The 23,084-nt window shown below is 46.0% G+C and overlaps 1 protein-coding gene across 6 annotated transcripts in view; it reads left to right on the forward strand.

The window, feature by feature from the left end:
• The window catches only part of SNPH (syntaphilin), a 46,247-nt gene extending 23,192 nt beyond the window's left edge, over nucleotides 1–23,055 (forward strand). Inside the window, exons 3-7 of one of the 6 annotated variants that reach the window (XM_031954165.1) lie at nucleotides 6,814–6,865; nucleotides 7,433–7,710; nucleotides 9,466–9,672; nucleotides 10,562–10,711; nucleotides 16,935–23,055. In XM_031954165.1, coding sequence (XP_031810025.1) covers nucleotides 6,851–6,865; nucleotides 7,433–7,710; nucleotides 9,466–9,672; nucleotides 10,562–10,711; nucleotides 16,935–18,138 — 1,854 coding nt within the window. In that variant the 5' untranslated portion in view covers nucleotides 6,814–6,850 and the 3' untranslated portion in view covers nucleotides 18,139–23,055. Of the gene's footprint in view, nucleotides 1–5,620; nucleotides 6,866–7,432; nucleotides 7,711–9,465; nucleotides 9,673–10,561; nucleotides 10,712–16,934 lie in introns of those variants that run through there. The other 5 variants (XM_031954164.1, XM_023507364.2, XM_031954166.1 and 2 more) reach the window with 5 other exon arrangements.
• The last annotated feature ends 29 nt before the right edge of the window (nucleotides 23,056–23,084 follow it).

The following is a 23,084-nucleotide window of genomic DNA, read 5'->3' on the forward strand; positions in this document are numbered from 1 at the left end:
TATGTTAAACATGGTAAAAATTATGTTAAATCCAATATATGTATACATATTTGTACAATTATCTTGCTGCACAAGAAAAATCAGATCAAAAAGGAAAAAAATGAGAAAAAATAAAATGCAAGCAAACCACAACAAAAAAGTATGCAAATGCTATGTTGTGATCCACACTCAATTCCCACAGTCCTCTCTCTGAGTGTAGATGATTCTCTTCAGCTCAAGATCATTGGAACTGTCCAGCTATAACTTTGAGAGTCACTGATAACTTTTCATGTTAGGTTTAAGGTTTAAGAGGACCTTTTGAAGAATATTTGGACATCTTGCAATGCCCTCTAGTCAGACTCTAGCCCATTCACAACTGTCCTTCCTTTTCTCAGGAATATTCCCACCCTCTCCTCCATATTCTTCCCATTCTCCAAGGCCCACCTCTGCAGAGAGTCTTTTTTAACTATTTAGGCTTTTAGTTCTTCCTCCTCTCTACTGTCCACCATATTACTTAGCATCTCACTATTTCATGTTTGGGAAGTTTGTATTCTCAATTAGACTTTAAGCTATATAGCAATCATATCTACAGTAATATTTAGTTGTACTTGGGTTATTAATTGAATGTCTAGAAGTCCGGTGTCCCAAATGGTGGCAGTAATACTCTTGCTGCCCTCTGCCTTGGCTGCACCACATTTAGAGTATCTAAGTTCAGTTTTAGGCCCATTGTTTAGGTAGGACATTCCTAAGCTAGAACAAATCAGGGCAATCAGAAATGTGAGAGGATGGGTGACTGTGCTGCTTGAAGATTGACAACATGAGGGCTGTCAAAGGAGAATTAGGTTCTTTTAACTTGTTTTCAGGGGTAGCTAGGACAAACATGTTATAGGGCAACCCATATTGGTTTACTGTAAGAATTTTCTAATATACCTAGCAAGAAAAGATGTGAAATGGGCTGTAAAGTAAAGCTCCTTCATCATTGAAAGTATTCAAGCAGAGACTGAATGACCATCGGCCAGAGATATGATCCCTAGGGATGGAGAAGACTGCTGGAGATTTTCCTTGACCTGTGGCTAGGACACTGCCCACAGAGCTTCTTTTCCTAAATTGAAGGAAACCACAGAAAGCTCCTAAAGTATTGGGGCTCTTCATTGGTATTAAACAATGGGTTGATAATCAAATCCTTGGCCTTTGGGGAACAAGAGGATAAGGACAATGTGGGCTGCTGAGTGAGCAGAGGAGCCAGACCAGCTCTCCTAGATTTCTCTTGGTAGCCACATCCGAACTCATTTCCAGAAGGGCTCATTGAGCATCTCTTATATGAAAAGCAGCTAATGGCACTGTGGATAGACTCCTGAATTTAAATTTGAACTCAGACACTAGCTGGGTGATTCCAGATAACATACGTATCTCTGTTTGCTTCAGTTTTCTCAGGCTCACAAGATCATTAATTTTGCTCTGGAAAAGACCTTAAGCTCTGGAAGTCATTCTAGGCCAGGAAGTGGAGGGTGCATCAGAAGGGCTTGGAGGTGGTATTTTCAAAGTAAGTAAGGGGATCACTGTCTGAGTGTGAGGGATGGTAGAAAGGGATCCGTAAGATTTAAGTCTATAAAGAAAGTTGGTGATCTTTTGATCTACCGCCTTCATTTTACAGATGAGGAGAAATAGGTCCAGAGGACAAAAGTAATTTGCCTGGGGTCACATGTGGTAAATAACAGGATCAGGAGTCAACCCAAAATCTTCTGTCTTGAATAATGGGAGTTAAGGCTATAGGATAGAGCCAGATTGGGGAGAACTCTGAAGATGTCTAGGCAGCCAGGGGACACAGTAGATGGAGTGAGAGGACTTGAATTTGAATCCTGCCTCATAGTCACACTAGTTGTGAACAAATCATTTAACCTTTCAGCCTCAGTTTACCTATATGTAATACGGAAACAGGAATAACAACTACCTCATTGGGTTGTTGTGAGGATAAAATGAGATAGAATAAGTATTGTATGTGCTTTGTAAACCTTGAAACACTAGACAGGATGTCCCGGAGTCTTGGTACAATATTGTTATCAAAGTTTTTAACTGCACTAAGACTTTTGGGACAAGTATACAAATGCTATCTACCATTATTATTATTATCTAAATAGAACAGATATACCTTGCCTACCTCGGTTCACCTTTTCTTTTGTGCTAATTTTTTTTATTATAACTTTTTATTGACAGAACTCATGCCTGGGTAATTTTTTACAACATTATCCCTTGCACTCACTTCTGTTCTGATTTTTCCCCTCTCTCCCGCCAACCCCTCCCCGAGATGGCAAGCAGTCCTATACATGTTAAATATGTCGCAGTATATCCTAGATACAATATGCGTGTGCAGAACTGAACAGTTCTCTTGTTGCACAGGGAGAATTGGATTCAAAAGGTAGAAATAACCCGGGAAGAAGAACAAAAATGCAAACAGTTTACATTCATTTTCCAGTGTTCTTTCTTTGGATGTAGCTGCTTCTGTCCATCATTGATCAATAGAAACTAAGTTAGATCTTCTCTTTGTCGAAGAAATCCACTTCCATCAGAATACATCCTCATACAGTATCGTTTTTGAAGTATATAATGATCTCCTGGTTCTGTTCATTTTACTCAGCATCAGTTCATGTTAGTCTCTCCAAGCCTCTCTGTATTCATCCTGCTGGTCATTTCTTACAGAACAATAATATTCCATAACATTCATATACCACAATTTTCCCAACCATTCTCCAATTGATGGTGTGCTAATTTTTATTAGCTTAACTTTTAATAGCATTTTATTTTCCCAAATACATGCAAAGTTTTCAACATTCATCCCTAAAAAACCTTGTGTTCCAAATTTTGCTCCTTCTCTCCCTTCCCCAAGACAGCAAGCAATCTGATATAAATTAAATATGTGCAATCACCTTATACTTCTGGGAGTCTGTGTTTGTTCCAGACTTTCCACTTCTTCCCCCCTTGTCCTTCCCCGGTCAGGCTATGAAAGCAGAGATTTTCCTTGACCTGTGGCTAGGACACTGCCCACAGAGCTTCTTTTCCTAAACTGAAGGAAACCACAGAAAGCTCCTAGAGTATTGGGACTCTTCATTGGTGTTAAACAATGGGTTGATAATCATTTTTGGGGGAGGAGGAGGAACAAGAGAAGAAGGACAATGTGGGCTGCTGAGTGAGCAGAGGAGCCAGCCCAGCTCTCCTAGATCTCTCTTGGTAGCCACATCTGAAGTCATTTCCAGAAGGGCTCATTGAGCATCTCTTATATGAAAGGCAGTGTAATGGTTCTGTGGATAGACTCCTGGGTCTGGAGTCAGGAAAATTTGAATTCAAATTTGAACTCAGACACTAGCTGGGTGATTCCAGATAACATACTTATCCCTTTTTGCTTCAGTTTTTTCAGGCTCACAGGATCATTAATTTTGCTCTGGAAGAGACCTTGGCAGTGTTCTAATCTCATCTTCTCATTTTACAGCTGGAGAAACTGAGATACAAGAGATTGGCTGACTGAGGTAGCAGCAGAGTCAGTAGCCAGGCTCAAGAGCTCTGGGATCAGGGCTCAAAGCCTGATGGGGAACCATTTCCATGTGGGGTAGACTCACCTAGCTGCTGAGAGATGGGCAGGCAGAGGCGTGGAGCTCAGTTGACCAGCCAAGAGTCTGGCAGCTCCCCTGAGGGCCAGGTACCTGACACCTGTGAGCTATGGAGAGAAGACAATATGAGCTGTGTCCTGCCCCGTCCTTCTAAAAACAGGGTGTGCTCTGTGCTCTGGGCCAGGAAATGAGCCATTTGAGCAGACCTCTTTTGTCTAGCTGTGAGAAACTAGCTCTCTCAGCCAGAACTGCCTGGCGTGTAAGGTGTGTCTAGGGGTCAAGTAGAAGGGCACTAAAGTTGAGCAGGGTATCTTCCCCACAAACTGGGGACGCCTGAGTCCGATTGCCAGATTTCAGGACCATCTTTGCCCAGTTCCCCAGTTTTTCTTTTGCAGGCAGTGGTAGATTCAGTGATCTGAGTCATCTCACTGAAGTGCACACATCCTATGTGCCTTCTCTTTGGCTTGAGTGTCCTTGGTCCTGGGCCCAATTCTAATCTCTCTTTTTGATCCTAGTCCTCGGGATGGGAACTCCTGGAGTGAAGACCAGAGCCTCAAGGATTTCTGCAAAGTTGAGAAAAGGCATTACCTCAGATCAAACAAGTAAAACTAATCCATTGTGATGATTCTAGTGGGATATAAGCTATTTGAGGAAAGAACTGTCTCATTTTTGTACAGTACTTAAGGCATGTTTATTGATAGTTTCCCTTGGGCCTGAAGTAAGAGTTCTGGGAGCTGGACTATGGCTCACACTTCAATACCTCCTGCCTTCCTAAAGATTAGATGAGTCCTGGAGACTTTCCAGGCTGGAGTGGTTATTCCATCAGACTACCACTTAAAATTGAGTAATGACTGAGTAGAAAATTATTAACAGCTTGCTGTGGAGAGACAGGTATATAAAGGAGATCTTCCCTGACTTTAAGAAGCTTACATTCTATTAAAAGGAAACAATATATAGCGAGGAATAGTGTCCAGGCAGGAAGAGCTTGGTTTGCAAAGCCATGGCAATGGTGAGAAGAGTCCTAGAAAGGCTACCCTTGTCAGCCCTCCTTCTGGCATGTCATGTTCTATTTTGGGTACCACTTTTTAGGAAGGACATTAATCAACTAAAGTGTGTCCATACTAGAATAACTAGAATAATAAAAAAATTTAAGGAACTGGAAAGTTTAAAAAACAGAACATGCAACAAAAAGTATGAAGGGAGAGTGGAATTTAAGTATTTGAAAGATTATTATATGAAAGAGGGCTTGGACTTGTTCTGCTTTACCCCAGAGCAGAATAAAAACCATGGATGAAAGTTGTAAAGACAGATTATTAGTTTTGGGAAACTAGGTGGCATAATGAAGCATGGAACCAGAAAGACATCTTCCTGAACTCAAAATTGGCCCCAGACATTTACTAGCTTTGTGACCCTGGCCCAGTCACTTAATCCTGTCTGTCTCAGTTTTCTTATCTGGAAAATGAGCTGAAGAAGGAAATGGCAAAAGCATTCCAATATCTTCATCAAGAAAACTCTGAATGGGTCATAAAGAGATAGACACAAATGACAATAACAAAAATATTTTAGTTCATGATGCTAAATGAAATGAGCAGAACTAGGAGATCATTGTTCACTTCAACAGCAATACTATATAAGTGGATATATTCTGATGGAAGTGGATATTTTTGACAATGAGAAGATCCAATTCAGTTCCAATTGATCAATGATGGCGAGAACCAGCTCCATGCAGAGAAAAAACATTGGGAAATAAATGTGAACTACTTGCATTTTTGTTTTTCTTCCCAAGTTATTTTTACCTTTCTGAATCCGATTTTTCTTGTGCAACAAAAGAACTGTACGGATCTGCACATACATATTGTATTTAAGATATACCTTAACATGTTTAACATGTATGAGACTGAGACTGCCTGCTATCTAGGGGAAGGGGTGGAGGGAGGGAAGGGAAAAATTGGAACAAAAGTGATTGCAAGGGACAATGTTGAAAAATCACCCATGCATATGTTCTGTCAACAAAAAGCTATAATAATTTAATTATAATAATAATAATAATAATAAAAAGATTTTAGTTTAAACTGAGGAAAACTTCCTAGCAAAGTGGGATCACAAGATCGTTAATTAACTTCTTAACAAAATCTCAAAGTAGAATACTCTGCCTTGGACACTTATCATTGAAATTGTTCAATTTATTGGAAATGTAGTGTGGTCTTCTGCATGGGATAAACAGTTGGGCAGAGGGTGCTGTCAAACTCAGATAAAAACAAAACCTTTTAGGATGACTGTTGACTTAGGAAACTACAAATTAACATGATCTCTGTTGTGTTGTATTTTATTTTGTTCAGCATTTTCCAATTACATTTTAATCTGGTTCTGCTGCACTTGGGAGTTTTTCTGACCTTCATGGCCTATGGACCTGGAGTTTGACATCTTTGGGCTAAATGACCTCCCTGCCAGTTCTTATCTCTCTCCTTCTTAGCTAATACCTTCTTTTCCCCCCATAGGCCAGATGGATTCTTTTCCCCTTTTTCAAAGATTTCCCACAATCTATTTTAGTTAGGAACCTTCTTCTCTCCTCTCCCCCTCTCCCAGAGCTTTCTTCAAGGGGAATGTATTCCTTCCCTTAAAGGACTTTTCATCCCCTTAAAATTGGGGTAGACCTAGCTTTCCATTGAAGGACTGACCGCTCAGAGAAGAAGCTAATGGCATGTGAGAAGAAGCGGGGGTGGGGTGGGGAGGGGAATAGGATAGGAAGTGCTCCCCATTACTGCCGCCAGGAAAGGTGGGGCTGAGCAAGAGGAGGCCCTCAAGACTGAGGGCGGATCAGAGTCCTGATGCTGCCTTTGCTGCCTGGGAGGCCTGGGAGGCTTAGGGAGGGCCAGAGCAGGAAGGAAGCTGGCAGAGATGTCTGTGGCAGGCTTTGTTCCCCACTTGCGACCTTTCCTTTGGGAAACAGCTGGTTGCTATTGTCCTCCTGGGTTCTGACCGAAAGGGGTCCCCCGGCTGCTCCTGACTTGGCCCTGGCACTGCGGGCATGGCTGCCTGCATGGCTGCCCTCCTGTGCACGCCTGCCACTGCCCATTGCCAATGGGCACCCCTGCATGCTCGTGCCCGTGTCCGCCTTAGAAACGGCCGCACTGGGGCCCCCCAAGCGGCACCCCCTCCGTGATGCTTTGTGTTCGTGTGTCTCTCTACATCTGTGTGTTAGTATTGTCCGTCTGTCTTGTTTCCCCTGTAGACGGAAAGCACCTTGTGCCGCCGGGCCCTCAGTGGATATGGCTGATGTGACGGTTGGTGAGATTGGCCCCTTGTAAACAGGGGCAGGGAGCCCGCTCGGGGCCAGCTCCTGCCGCAGGGACTCCTTCCTCAGGGAAGCAGGAGCTGGCCCAGCCGAGGGGCGTCTGCCGGAGCTGCAGGGCTCAGGGAAAGGGAGCCCCCCGTCTGAGCCAGACCAAGGGAGGCAGCTGGGGGGCGGCCGGGGGTCAGGAGACCCTCCTCTCCGTGTGTGCAGGGGTTTCTGACAAGCCTCTTCTCCCCAACGTCAGTTTTCTTGTCTGTGAATGTGTGTGTGTGTGTACATTTGTGAGGGGAAGGAGCGGGACAAGGCAATCTCTAAGATCCCATCTGATCTGAAAATTTTGTGTAAGAGTCAAAAGTCCTGGGTTCTAGTCCTTGTTCTACTCTTGGCTCTCTCTGTGGTATCATTTAACCTGAGCCTCAGTTTCTCCATCTCTGAAATGGGGAGAGTTGGATGCCATAATCTCTAAGGTTCCTCCCAACTTGGCTCTTCTAGAATTATAAGGTCAGGGGAAAGGGAACAGTCCCAAAGGAGGATTGTCTTTAAATACGTTTCTCAGGCCGAGGCAGCAGGGGCCTCCTCCGCCCAGGGCACGCTCAGCCCGAGGGTAAGCCAGGGGCCCTGTCCGAGGCCCGAAGGGGTGAGAGGAGGTGAGGCAGCCATGCCCGGTGGAGGCCCCAGCGAGAGGATGACCTGGCCGGGGCCGGCCCTGCCCCCGGCCCTCCCAACCCGCCCTTTCTCCTCAGCCGCGGCACCCATCCCGCCCCTCACTAGGACCCGCAGCCTCATGGCCATGTCCCTGCCTGGGAGCAGAAGGCCCTCCACCGGATCCCGCAGGTGAGTCACCTTCTTCCCTGGGCCCTGCACCGGGGGGGTTGAGCGGGGGGGCCTGTGATGGGTCTGGGCAGCACTGGGGGCCCCAGACCCTGTGACCTTGGCTTCAGTGACCCCGTCGGTAGGCTTAGGGGATGCATCAGGTGGCCTCCTGTGCCCCTAACAGCTCTAAAATATTAGGGTCTCCTTTCAGCTGATTACAGTCCTATCTGTCTGTCTTCATCTTTTTCTGGGACTCTGTCTTTTGTCCCCCATCTTCCACACTCTCTCTCTCTCTGTCTCTCCCTTTGTCTGCTGTTTTTTTTCTACCTCCTCCATATGTCTGCCTCCCCCCCATTTCCCCCATCTCCCCTTATCTCTTTCTCCTCCTATAAATCCCCCTCACTATTTCTCTACTTCTCTCTCCCTGACTCTCCTCCATCCTTCTCTCTTCCCTGTCCCCACTCTCTGTTCCTCTCCTTCTGTCTCCACTTTTTCCTATATGTCTCTTTCTTCTCTATCTCCTTCCCCCTTTTCTCCCCTGCTGCTTCCCCTCTTTGCCTTCTCTCTTTCTATTTCTCCCCATCTAGTTTTCTCTTTCTTGTTCACCCTCCCCCTAAAACAAGTTTGAATGTGGGCCTGATGATCACATATAAATTCACATCTGGTTCCCCTGAACAAACTTACTGTGCAATAAGGGGCAAGAGAGCCTCCTTCTCTGAGCTTCAGTTTCCTCATCTATAAAATGGTGATATTCTGTGTCCTTCCTGGATCAAAGTACTAATGTGAGGATTACAAAACATAGGGACCTTGGAAATCCCTGGGAGTGCTGGGTTGAAAGGAGATCTGGGTTTGAGTCTCAGCTCTGGATTCAGTAGGTCACCTTGGATGGTGTTTCTCTCTGACTCAAGTTTTCCCCATCTGTGTAATGAAAGAGTTGGATTAGATGTTGATGATAATAATAGTAATAACTTCTATTTGTATATCACCAAAGAGCTGACAAAGTGCCTCACTACATGAGTTCAATCGATCCCCACAATTCTGTTGGGTTGATAGTATGAATATCATTAACATCTCTATTTTACAGACCCCAGAGGCCCCCTAAAGGGAAAGCTCAGGCTCATACAAAAATGCTTTAAAAAGTATAAAGCCTCCTAGAGCTGTGGGGGATATATCGATGCATTGCTACTAGAGGGAAGTCTTTCTGTCTTTGGCTTATAATAACTGGGTCCCCATAGATGTATTATCTTCTTGTCTCCCTTCCCATAACATGCAGAGAGAGAGAGAGACACAAAGAGACAGAGAGAGAGAGAGAGAGAGAGAGAGAGAGAGAGAGAGACAGAGAGAGAGAGACAGAGACAAACAGAGACACTCCCTCCTTTGTGCTTTTCTAATGGGCTCTTGACCATGTCAGGGAGCTCTTTTCTCAGCCCTCGGGGACACTGAATGTTGGGGACCATTCTAACAAGTGACCTGGAATAGAACACCACTCAGTTCTGCCTGGAGACATATGTTCTGGCTGTGTGATCTTGAGCATGTCACTTCTCTGTGAGCCATTGGAAGAAATGAGAGGGTTCTTGAGCATGACATACCCTGGGCACTTTACATCTAGGCGATGGGAGCAAGGTAGGGCTAGCTCTGTGTAAGGAGGAACGGCCTCCACTTGTGGCCTTGGGGGGACAACGGGCCCAGCCTCCACTTTATTTTCCAACTTGACTTCGATTTCCACTGTCTGTTCTGTCACCCCTGTCTGTATACCCCCCCATGATCGCCCCACAGCCGGGGGCTGTACGGACGAAATGGGCTGGCCGTGTTCTCTCAATGTTCGCCATGCTCTGACACCCAGCTTGGGCCTCCACCTCTTCTTCCTGCCTCCAGGCGTACCTCACCCCCCGTCAGCATGCGGGATACCTATGGTACCTCCTCACTCAGCAGCAGCAGCAACTCTGGCTCCTATAAGGGCAGTGACAGCAGTCCCACACCCAGGTAACTGCCCCTTGCCCGTCCTGGGCCTCGACCCCCTGGCTGTGGGGAGCCTTGCCTTCTCTTACCTGTGTGACCTTTTCTCTCTCTGAGCCTTTATTTCTTATTCTGTAAAACGGCCCTGAAGCCCACATTAAGCAATTTTAGTTATGCAGCAGAGAGAATTAGGCTCTTACCAAAAATAGAACCGAGAAAACCTGGAATCCATGACATGAGGTGCTGGGTGGGGGATCCTTTGGGGGTGAGTCTTGTTTCCTCATGCATCATACAGATGGGTCTGTGCCCTCCCACCTGGTAGGGTTGGAACCTGGTCTCCCAGGAACTTTGGGCACAGCTGTTGACTGGCATGGAGGTGCGGAGGTCAGGTGTCCAGAACCAGCTGATCTCCGTGTACATGTACCTGCAACCTGTGTGTGCACCTGCTTCTCAGTGTACAAGCACACACACGTGTGAAGGGATAGGGTGTGTGAGCTATGTGTCCATCTCTTTGTATGTGTTTGTGGCATGGGTGGGCACATGCGTGTTTGTGTATGTGTGTGGGGAGGACTGTTCGGGTGAATTTGCACATATTTGTTTCAAGAGGAACATAGGTGAAGCATTGTGGGGAAGGTGGCCATGATGGGAGGAGCCTGATAAAACACACACACACACACACACACACACACACACACACACACACGTTTGGGTCCCTCCCAGGGCACAGCCCCTCAATCCGAGGTAGCAGAAGTGTCACCGCCCCTACTGACACAGAGTCACACCGCTCGTTGCTGGTGAGTCGTGCTCTCTCCAGGGGTGAAGGAGAAGGGGGGATGGAGAGCTCTGGGCATCTCTCAGCTCTGGAGAGGGGGCTGTCCATGGAGAAGCAGCACTAACCAGCTGCCCCATCTTGCAGGCGTTCGATGAAGTATACCCTGTGTAGTGATAACCATGGCATCAAGCCTCCCACCCCAGAGCAGTACCTGACACCCCTGCAGCAAAAGGAGGTCTGTATCCGGCACCTGAGGGCTCGGCTCAAAGACACCCAGGATCGACTCCAGGACAGGTAAGCAATGCTGTGGGATGGGACCCCCAGGCAGGGGTACCTGGCCCCCTGTCCGCTCTTTCCTGGGTACGAGGAGCAGCAGTAACCCTTGGAGCCAACAGAAGTATCTTGGTTTTCAACCCCTTTCTTCCATTTGTTCATTCATTCATTACTATAGCAAGTAAGAAGAGATTAAAAATATGATTAAAACAAGATTCCTGCCCTTATGGAGATAGATGATTGTGTAGTAGGGGAGAAAAAACATGGCTATAGATGAATATAATAAAGATTAGATTTTCTAATACAGATTATATGCAGGAAGGGGATGTTTAGTACAGGCACATTATAGCCACTGTCTTCCGCTCTCTGGAGGTCTCTCCTGGAATAAAGACTGAATCTACAAGCCTTCAGAGGACATAACAGGAGCATTGGGTAGATTTATAAAGAGGAAACTTGTTTTACTGTATATGAAAAAAAAAATCTCTTCTAATCATTAGAGTCATTTGGAAGGTAAGGAATTCTCTAGCACTGGAGGTCAATAAAATTGGGGTGGGAAATGCAAAGAAAGGGATTTTTTAGACTTTTGCACAAGGATCAGGTAGACATTCTTTAAGGAGAAGAAGGGGAGGAGAATGATTCTGATCATGGGAATCATTGTGAGCCATGGGGAAGCTGAGAAAGTACAGGGTGCTTTCCAGGGAGGATGTAAATCTGGTTTGAATGAAGCTTCCATTCTTCCTTATCTCTCCAATCCTAGGAAGCAAGTCAAGTGAGCCAAGTCACCCATGCTAGGCAGTGACCAAAACTGTATTCTCTTCTTCACAATCCTGTAGTCCCTTTTACTCAGCTCTGCTGGGCACTGAAGCCCCAGTCCCATTTCCCTGTTTATTGGATACTGTTATTCTCTTTCCCTTATATACTTGTGACTGCCTCTTTTGATCCTACCCTACCCCAATCCCCTCTCCAGCCCACCTCTATCATTTCTTCAAATCGCCAAATATTTTTCTCCATGGAGGGACTTGCAAGTGGAACCAGAGAATCATGTGTAGGATTGGGCAGACATAAAGATGGTAGGAATACAGTGCCGGGGTTTCCTCTCTGGGCTCCTCTGCATTCGTGGAAGACTTGGGAGGGTTCCACCCTCAGATCTCACTTTATTATCTCCTCAGTCCTCATGAGGACCTGCATATTGTTACCCCTTACTTTTTTAAAAACACATTCATGTAATCAGGTCCAAGAACCATTTTTGATTGAAGGAAACTTTCTAATTATTTCAGGTTTTCTTCCCTGAAGCTTCATGGCTCCATCTGGGGATTTGGTGACTTATTTCAACATCCCCTGATGGAACATTGTAAAGAACATGATTTCTTGATTCATAAGATTGGGTTCAAATCCCAATTATGCTCCATATTACACAAATAACACTGGGCGAGGCATTTCACCTTTGAGCTTTGGTTTCCTCATCTGTAAAAATGAGACAGATGGACTAAATTAAAATAATAGCTCACATTTCTATAGCACCCACTGTATGCCAGGAACTTTCCAAATATTACCTCATTTTATCCTCACAACAATCCTGAGAGGTAAATGCTATTATTATCCCCATTTTATAGTTGAACAAACCGAGGAAAATGGAGGTTAAGTGATTTGCTTAGGATCATCTAGTGAATAAGTGTCTGTGGCTGAATTTGAACTTAGATCTTTCTGATTCTAAGTCGAGAACTCTGTACCACCTAGCTACCATATGATTAGATGACCTTAAAGATTTCTTTCAAGTCTAAATCTGTATTTCTGTGATTCTTCCATTAGCACCAGCATCTTGTATGGAAATGGTACTTTATAATTTATAATCATCATTATCATCCTAACTTTTATAGAACACTTAGAATGTATCAGGCACTGTGCTAAGCACTTTATAATTATTATCTCATTTGATCCTCATAGCAACCTTGGGAAGTAGGTGCTATTATTATCCCAATTTTACACTTGAAGAAACTGAGGCAAACAGTAGGATTATACAGCTAATAAATGCCTGTGGCTGGATTTCTATTCAAATCCACCTGACTCCTAGTACCACTTAACTACCATTTGACTAGATGAACTTTGAGATCCTCTAAGGTCTAAATCTGTATTCCAATGATTCTTCCAGTAGCAGTAGCCCCAGCCCATTGGCAATGATACCTTATATTTTAATTATAGGAGTTAAAGTTGGGAAGGATCTTAGAGTATGTTTAGTTCAATCCTCTCATTTTACAAATGAGGAAACTGAGCCCCAAGAAGGGAAATGGCTCATCCAGGGTCACATAGCAGGGCCAGCAATTGATCTCAGGGTTTCCGACCCCCAAATCCATACTTCCAGTGTAACACTCCTCGGTCCTTGCCAAAACAATAAATACCAAGCCCTAGGCTCCTGGCACCATGCCCTCCAAAGGACAGCATCCCAGCTTTTGAACAGAGCCAGGAGAGAGGTAGTACAAGGGTTATTATCCCCATTTGCAGACAAGGTAACTGAGGCTTGTGACAGATCAAGGATGGTCTTCAGCTCAAGTCCAAAACTCCTCCTCCTCTATTTGTAAATGATGTTAGAGTAAGAAAAGAAAGAAACTGCCAGGTCTAAGAGAAAAACATGGAGTTTGTGTGTCACCTTCGTTTTTATTCTTTTCTCTCATCATGAAGAAAGATGCCCAGACTTTTAGGAAGTAATATCAATATCTGATATTTACATCAAGCTTTGAATATATTGTCTTATTGGCACCTCATACCAACCCTGTAATGAGGATGTTAGAAGCATTATCCCCCATCTTACAGATGAGAAAACTAAGGTTCAGAAGTTAAGTAACTTGCTCAGGATCACACAGCTAGTACATGCTGGAGATGAAATTTGCTATTTCCCTGATTCCAAGTCCAGCACTGTAACTTTCTGCTCTGTCTTTAAGAATTCAATTCAAGGGGCATTATTAAGTGTTTACCATTTACAAAGCACTGACTAATTACTGGGGAACTGAAACAAAAGTCTTTACTCCCAAGGAGCTTGAACTTACTGGGGGAATCCAACACAGACGTGGCTACAAAGTAAGTTAAGAAATAATTTCAGGTTGGGGAGAGCCATAAGCAGCGGAAGCATTCAGCAGAGGCTCTGTGTCTAAGGCAGCACCCAAGCTGAGGATTCTAAGGAGTAACTGTGATGATACAACGGAAATGACCAGGGGAAGGAACATGGGGACAGGAGATGGAGCTTTCTGTGAGGGGATCCCCGCCACACGTAGGGGAGTCAGAGCAAAGAGAGACCGTCCCCCTGCCAGCAAGTATCGTTCTCTGCCAGCCATGAATTTAAACACGGCATCCCCTTAGTTGGTCTTTGTACCCGGGTTGTGAACATGAAGCTCTGGTAGATCCTCCAGCCTGAAGGGTTTTAAATCTATTCCTGGCAGGGACAGGATGTTGGTCATATAAGGCCTAGACTTGTTAAGATCAGAGGTTCTCATCCTCCCCAACCACTTCCACAATTAGCTACTAAGGGTTGACTGATCTGAGCACAACAGTTCATAATTCTGGCTCCAGGGGCATAGAGAGGTATATCAGGTACCATGAGAATCGACCTTATAATCCTTTGAAAGTTGTTTCTATTCAAACAATTGTTTTAAAATCTGCCTCAGTTAAAAGCTCTTTCTTCCATATTTGATTTTTCAAAAACGATCTTTAAACAGAAATATGTTAAGGTTTTAAAACAGACATGTAAAAGTGCTTGAACACAGTAGGAGTTTACTAAATGTTCAATTGAGAAACAATTTTATGATGTCATTTCTTTTTTTAAATAATAGCTTTTTATTTTTAAAATATATGAAAAGATAATTTTCAACATTCACTTTTGCAAAACCTTGTGTTCCAAAATTTTTCTCCCTCCCTTCCCCAATCCCCCTCTCTTATTGAGCAAGTAATCCAATATATGCCAAACATGTGTAATTCTTCTAAACATATTTCCACAATTTTATGATGTCATTTTGTTTTTTTTTACTTTTAATTTTCAAAACATATGCATAGATAGTTTTTAATATTCATGCTTGCAAAACCTTGTGTTCCAAATTTTTTCTCCCTCTCTTACCTTATCTCCCTTCCCTAGATAGCAAGTAATCCAATAGAAATTAAACATGTGCAATTCTTCTACATATTCCACAATTATCATACTGCACAGGAAAAATCAGATCAAAAAGGGGAAAAATGATAAAGAAAACACAAAGCAAGAAACAACAAAAAAAGGTGAAAATACTATGTTGTGATCCACACTTAGTTCCCACAATCCTCTTTGGGTACAGATGGCTCTTTCCATATGATGTCATTTCAAAAGGAACTGGAGGAGGAGCTTTATGTCCTCAGTTCACTAGGTCATCTATGGCAGAAACTGGGTCCCTTAGAAGATTAACTTCACCTTTCCATTTAGAGAAGTGGCCATTTATCCTGACTTTTTGTTCCCTATCTCTTGGACAGATCCCTTGGTATGATAACAAAGTACCTGTTCCCAATACCATGAGAATGTTGTGCTGTGTTGTTTGTGTTTTTAAATAGCCTTTGTTACTGTTGGCTTTTTGATGATCTGAGTGGTTGTTTGGATCATGGGATCCCAGGAGAAAAAATAAGAATAGCTATGGGGTAAGAACACAGCAAAGGTAAATGTATTATTCCTCCTCCTCCTCAATCCCATTGTTTAAATTGGTGCATGTAACATGCACTGTGTTCCTACTGCCTATGTTCAGGACCATCTATCACATCATCTTCATGCTCTAGCCTGAGGATGCTCCTAACAGATGGATGCAGGTCAGTCTATTAGATCAACATTTCCCAAACTGTTTTTCAGGGATCCCTGATGATGGCATGGAACATTTGGATAAAGATTCTCTAAGATACTTTTAATGACAGTAAAGGCAGGTGGGAGTTAGGAAATAGGCATGAAAAATTAGCAGCATCAATCAAGGGCAGCATTTCTGGTTTCAGACTTCCCTGGATTAGCCTGATGAGCAAGAGGTGCCCTTCAGTGTTCCTCAGCTACATCTCCAGTCACTTTGTCCTCAGCCCTAATCTTCTCCTCTTGTCCCTGACTCCCAATCTCCATGCCCATTACACATACCTTCTAGTGCCCTCTTCACCCTCCATTTCTGACACACACCTTGGACTCCAACACCCTGGCAAACAGACACCACCAACTTCTTCTAAACTTCTTCTAAACCTCTTCTTTTTCTTTTATGATCCCCAGTTTCCTCAGGCCCCCTTTACTCCAGGGGCATCCTTGGACTCCCCAGTTCAGCATTTCTCAATCTCTTGATATATTAGATTCCAAAATAAGCTTTGGCCCAATAATTTTGGGACATAGTAGAATAGGGAATTTCTGAGCAAATTCATGAACAAAGACATGGGGATACTAAAACACAAGCTATGTTCAAGTAGCAAAAAGTAAGTAATATAATTTAGAAGGAATATCAAATGTGTGGAGATAATGTGAAATTAGGCTAGACGTGTAGTTTGAAGTGAGAAGGAATTCTAAGTTTACTCGGTTGGTAGTTGTAAGCCATTGATGATTTTTGAGCAGGGGAGTGATGTGATTAAATCAGTATGTAAGATTACTCTGATAGTGGTGTGAAGGTAGAGAGAGTAAAAGCAGGAAGATCTGCCCAGTTAGGAAGTGGGTATAAATGAGGAGCTGTACTAAGGTGATAATTATGGGAATAGTCATGGAGACTATAACACTTGAGGATGGCTTGGAGAAGTCTTCTGGAAGTAGAATTAACAGAGAGAAGGGAAGTAGAGGAGGGGATGAAGATAGACTAGATAAGAGATGAAAGGGAAGGTTAAGAACAAGGCATTGACTAATTACGGGGGATACTGAGACAAAAATAAAAGTCTTTACTCCCAAGCTTGAACTTACCGGGGGAATCCAAGTAAATAATGGGGCCATCGATAAAAGGAGAGTTAGTTGAACACATTTAGGGGAAAGATAATAAATAAAAGTTCTGTCCTTAAATAGGAAAGATTTCTGTAGCTTGAACCCTATTGTTGACCTGGAAAAGATAAGTGGAAACTAGAAAGTTGTTCAAGAAAAGCTACTCCACCCCCCACCCCCGACTTTTAATCAAGCAAGAGCCTTGTTTGGGCCTTTACTCCCTTTTCTAGACCAGGTCCCAGGGCCCTGGCCAGGTCTGGGCGGGGTAAGTATATCACCCTTCTCCTCCTTCCACCCCCACTCTGCTTACAGGGATTCAGAGATCGATGACCTCAAGACCCAGCTGTCCCGCATGCAAGAAGACTGGATTGAGGAGGAATGCCACCGGGTCGAAGCGCAGCTGGCCCTCAAGGAGGCCCGCAAGGAGATCCGGCAGCTCAAGCAGGTGATCGACACGGTCAAGAACAACCTCATAGACAAGGACAAGGGGCTGCAGAAGTACTTTGTAGACATCAACATCCAGAACAAGAAGCTGGAGACCTTGTTACACAGCATGGAGGTGGCCCAGAACGGGACGGTCAAAGAAGACGGGGCCGGAGGCTCCTCGGGGGGCTCTCCCGCCCGCTCCTTGACCCGAAGCTCCACCTACACCAAGCTGAGCGACCAGGCGGCGGGAGAGCGCAACGCCGACCTTCAGAGCGTGTCCACGGAAGAGGTGGGGGACAGCGGCTTTGCAGCCGCCGACGACACCCTGAGCCGGACGGAACTGTTGGAGGCCAGCAGCCTGCTCTCCTCCGGGGTGGACTGCGGCCCAGACGAAGGGTCCCTGCAGAGCTCCTTCACCTTGGGCTCCCGCCTTCCCACCAGCTCCACCTACGAGAAGCTGCTGGGGGGCAGCGGTGGGGGCGTGGAGGCCGGCGTGCAGGCCAGCTGCATGCAGGAGCGTGCCATCCAGACAGACTTTGTGCACTACCAGCCCGACCTGGACACTATCCTGGAGAAGGTGATGAAGTCACAGGCCTGCGGGTTGGCCAGCCCCGGCCCCAGCCCGGCCTGGGCCCCGGACCCAGACCTAGAGGAGGGAGGGGCTGGCCCAGAAATGCCCTCAGGCTTCCCCGGGCCCATGGACCTGATCCCGGTGGACCCTAATTCGGCCGTGGTGGTAACGGTAGGCGAGGAGCCCGTGACCCACGGCCCTTCCCCGCACGCGACCGGCCTTAACCCCTCGGTGAGCATCGCTTGCCCTGTGGACGAAGAGGCCGCGGAGGTGGCGCAGGAGCCGAAAAGCTACTGGAGCCGGCACTTCATCGTGGATCTCCTGGCCGTGGTGGTGCCGGCGGTGCCCACTGTGGCCTGGCTGTGCCGGTCCCAGCGGCGCCAAGGCCAGCCCATATACAATATCAGCTCCCTCCTCCGGGGCTGCTGCACTGTGGCCTTGCACTCCATCCGCAAGATCAGCTGCCGTTCCCTGAGCACTTCGGGGCCCGTGGGCACCGGGGGCAGCTCCCAGCTGTGACGGCCCGGCCCGGGCACCGCGCAGCTTGGTCTGACCGCTGATTGTAGGTCTCACAAACACACTCACACTCACATGTGCACGGAGGGCCATCACCTTAATTTATTTAGCTTTTCCAAAACAGGGAGTCCACAGTCTGGCAGGCCAGGGTAGCACGGGCAGGGCTGACGTTCTCTAAGGGCTGGCCTCCGGGGGCAGGGGGCGGGATTTAGGGCCTGGGACGAGAGGGGGGCGGGACATCCTCAACTTCTGTCACAGGAAGGGAGATTCCCGCTGAAGGAAGAGGGGAAAGGGCTTCAGCTCCCGTTTTCCTGTCCACTGCCCATCTCTGCCTCCCCAGTTCCTCCCGCCCCTGCCCTCCTCTCCTGACATCCTCCTTAGGCAAGTCTGAATTTGCTTTTTTGAGTAAGCTGGCTGGTCCTCAATGTTCACGGGGCTTCCTTCTTAGTCCTTTCTTCCTTGTCTGTAAGGTCAGTATTATTACTTCCACTGGAGGAAATCACTTGCCCTGGCAAACGAGGGGCATAGGGATCGGAACGTTTGGGATGGGAACACATGGCTTCTGTCTCCGCCTTTATGGGCAACCCAGGCTGGTTCTGGGAGTGACCGATGGATGGAAAGAGAGATGAGTGAGACTGTCCTGCATTTCTTTGCCTCTGGTCGCTGGGTGGGTAGGTGAGTAGAGGTTGGAAGCAGGGCAGGGGAAAGAGAAGGGAGAAAAACAAGTGAGGGAGAGTCAGCAGAAGATGTGGGACCTGGCTGGCTTCCCCCACCCCACATTGAGCTGCTTGCTGAGCTTGTTCTCAGCCTGGAGGACAGGAGGTGGCTCCCCCAGGGCCCAGGGCACCATGGGATCCATCTAACTAATGTCCTGAACCCCTTTCCACCGTGTCCTAATGCTTCTGTAAGTTAGAGCTGGCAACATCCGGACTATCTTCCTGGGTATGCAGTTATTCTTGGGAGAGCTAGGGGATGTTCTCCATCTCACAGACAGTATTGGAAGATGCTGAGGATTCCCCACAGGAATTGAAAAGCCAATGGCACCCCTAAGCCATTTTGAAATTACTTTGCACTATGTTCCCTTTGTAATAACACTATTTTTCTCAGGGGAAGTGGTTAGACAAAGCTCCACCAGCATGTCAGGCTGCCACAGAGGAGAGAGAGGGACTTGATTAACTGGCACTCCTCCCTTTGGAGGTTGGAGAGTGAATGCTTATGTCCTAGGCTGACCAAATCCCAGCATGTCTGGCTCTAAGGTAGAGGGATGAAGGGCAGGAGAGGTGGAAGAGAAGGACCCCAACCCATGCCTTTATGCATCTGGCTGAAAATTCCTCAGTGCAATAAGCCAGAGGTTAGGATAAAGAAGCCATGTTTTACCAGCCAGCCCTGCACATGGAGCATGTGGATAGAGAACTTGCTGAGGGGCAGGACAGAGTGAGTAGACATACTCACTAGCCAAGACCCTGCTGCATCTCACTCACATACACACACACACACACACACACACACACACACACACACACGCTCCAGGTAGGGACCAGAGTCACACCAACACCTCCCCATCTCCGAGCACCGGCTCCTTCAGTGAAGTAGCTGACATTTTTCTTTTTAAAAACAACCCACTCGCATTCAGTCTCATCATTGATTTTGTCTCCCAGCCTGGAACGCTTGGAACACATCTGGGGTGTTGGGAAGGGTCCCCTCAATGCTCCACTCTATAGGCCTGTAATTTTCTTTTTAAGATTTGAAGCCTGGTCTTTGAGGACCAGGTCCCCGCACACAGCTTGGGCTGTTTGGCAGCTTGAATCTGTTCACCATCTTTGCTTAAACTGGCTCCTCACATGCCCATCCTTGCCCTGTCTCCTCAGACTGGGGAGCTTACTTCTGCATGTGCAGGGGGCTCAGTCCCACTGTCCCCCAGCTTAACCGTGTGCTCCCCAATCCACTGAGGCAGGCGGGTGTTTCTATCATTGATCTTCTCCTGTGGACCCAGAGGCCCAGACTTAGGAACTACCATCTGGGTTGATTACCTCGGAAAGCGGGGTAGGGAGCCTTCCCTTTGGACACTGGAATGAGATGTGTCTGCAATTTGGTAATAAGGGGACTTTGGAAACCTGATCAAAAGTGAAAAGGCCACTCGTTCTAGGATCTAAGCCTCATGTGCAATGTATTTGTGGATCTGTGTAAGCATCTCATTAGACTATCCAAAGCTTTGCTGAAAAAATAAATGTATGATTATATTTGAAAGGAGAAAATCTATATATTTTTCAAAATCAGAACTTCACTGAGCTATAAAGGCTCTGCTACTGTCTCTTGCTATCTTACTCCCTTATCTTGTCTACAGGCTGTAGTAATTAATAGCGATCCCACCCTGTCCCTTGCTGCCCAATCAACCCCAATCCTTCTTCTCTGTTTGACTCACCTGGGAAAACCCCAGCCTTTGCACAGGTGTGCTTGGGCTTGGGGACGTGCTTGCCCTTAGCTCAGAGAAAGCTCTGTGGATGTAACTCAGCCCAGCTGGGGCAGATCCAGGTTTCTGGGAATTATATGAAAGCCCATGGAGATTTCCATGACTTGAGGTTTGTCTTTCAAGCCAGTGGAGATTCCACAGGAAAGCTTTGATGGTCTTGGTCTGACCTTGAGGGATTTGTGTGCCGTGTACTAGTGACCAAAATTGATGTCACCATGTGTATTACAGACAGGTTGCAAAGTGATAAAGAAGGTGAGTAGCCCCTTCACGGTCAACATTTGTGTTGGGCATCAGGATGGGGCTGGATTTTCTGCCTGTAAAACCAGAAGCTGCTGACCCCATCTCCCTGCCCAAAACCTGGGACCATCTCAGCTCCCCAGAGAGGCAGCTGGGGAACTTGGACCCAGGCACTTCTCACAGGACTAAAGGATGACAATTGACTGAATCTGACAAGGTCTGTGGAACCTATGCTAGCTCAGCAGGAGGGAGGAACCCCCTCAGCACCCCAGCATTCACACACCTGCTGCTTGTTTGCTATGTGCCTATGTGTTTGTGAGGTGTAACCTAAGACTATGCAATGAGTTCAGTGCTGTCTGCCCTGGGGTGGGAATAGGACCAAGAGAGCTTCCTCATTCTTGCAGCCAGGTTCAAAGCAGGTGCATCAGTGATCTTGCAGGCCCCAGACTTCAACTGGAGCCTCCTGTTCTGACTATGCAAAGGACATTGAGAGACCTGGAAGGGGGTGCCCCACTTTCCAAGAAGATGGGAAGATTGGGACTCCAAGGCTCCTTGCCTTGCCCCTACTCTGGGGACTGTTGGGTTTTATTCAGTTCTCTCCATTCTTACTTCCTAGGCTATAAATTTCTAGGTGTTGCTCTAAGTTGAACCCTAGAAGGACAAGAAGCTTCTGGTCTACTGAGTGACCTAAAAGAAGGTTCACCCCAACATAGACAGTGAGCTGAGCAATACCCCTCACCCCCATTCTTCTCCATAACTCAGGATCTTCTTTCCTGCTCCTAACCCCCCAAACTTCTTCTAGGGGCCCTTGGTTCCTGAGTTAATTGTCTGCAGTGGCAGATTCTCTCAGGAGCTGGGCTTGGCTCTAACAGGATCAACAACTCCCCCATGATCATAGTCCAGCTCTAGGAGGCTGCTCTGGGTCTCATCTCTCCTTATCCAAACCCTCTAAGTTAGAACATCTTGATATGTATCTGTGATTGGTTCCTTTGCTTGCAAAGATCTGGGGCCTCAAGAGTGGAATTTAAGACAATGTCTCCTAAGGGGATTACTTAGTTCTTCACCAGAATGCTCTTGCCTCCTACCCCATACCCTGGCATCGCATCATATTGGTCAGAGGGTATGGATTAGTTTTCTCTGCAACAACTCCCTAGCTCCCTTTCCATCTGTCTGCTCAGGGAAGAAAATCAGAGCTATGGGAGACCAGAATTCCTAGAAGGTAAACTGAGGCCACATCTAAAAGTTATACCAATTTCTTGAGGGGGGGAGTGGGAATTTTTTGGGGGAAGATGGATGGTGATAAGAAGCAAGGTCGTAAGAAGTAGGAGGTATCTCTTGTCTCATCTCCTTTCTCTCTGGTCTTTCGTTCAAGTGGTTGGAACTGCAGCTGAACCAAGCAGTTCTGTATTAAAGCATGAAAGCCACACCCCAGTGTCCTGCTCTCTATATTGCGCCTCTGCAGGGGGGAAGGAGGGAGGGAGAAAAACTCTAGACCTGCTTTAGTGTACTAAAGAGGGGATCAATGAAGGATGAACTAGAAAGAACACTGAATTTGAAGTTGGAATATTGGGGCTAGAATCTCAATGATGCTGTTTGTAACTCATGTAACTTTGGACAAATTCATTCCCTTCATACAAGACTTTACTCATTAGACATATAAGGGGTTTGGTATAAAGTATGCTTCATGGCTTAGCCCTTTGAAATTTAAATACCTTTAAAAAATCTGATTCAGAGACACAGGTTGAAAGCCTTCCACATGGAGAGCAGTTTTCTGCAAACGCTAGCACTATCCAAAAAAGAAACAAGTGGCTGTGGTTACTCTGTAGCAAAATTAACAGAAGTGGAGAAATTAAAAATAATATTAGTTTAAAAAGTGGCTATTTCCATGGATATTCAACACAGTATGCACCATACACTGTGCTCAGAAATGAGGACTCAAATACAAACAGTGTGTTCTAAAGGAGAAAGAAGGCATTTGGGAAAATTGTGGCTAGGGAAGACTCTTGTTTAGGAAGTCACAGGGATGAAGAGTGGAGCCAAAGAGAAAGATTGACTCATTCTTTCTGGGATTATTCCCAAAGCTACAGATGGAAAGCTATAGGAGTTGGGATGTTAGAAAGCTGCAGAGCATGGTGGTGGGTCTAGGCTGATATTGGAAAACCCTCCCCACCAGAAGCCCCTCAAAACAACTGTTTCATCACCTGTTCTCTGGGAATGAGATTCATCACTGAAGATCATCTAA

The sequence above is a fragment of the Sarcophilus harrisii genome, chromosome 2 (genome assembly GCF_902635505.1).
Source record: "Sarcophilus harrisii chromosome 2, mSarHar1.11, whole genome shotgun sequence".
NCBI lineage: Eukaryota > Metazoa > Chordata > Mammalia > Dasyuromorphia > Dasyuridae > Sarcophilus > Sarcophilus harrisii.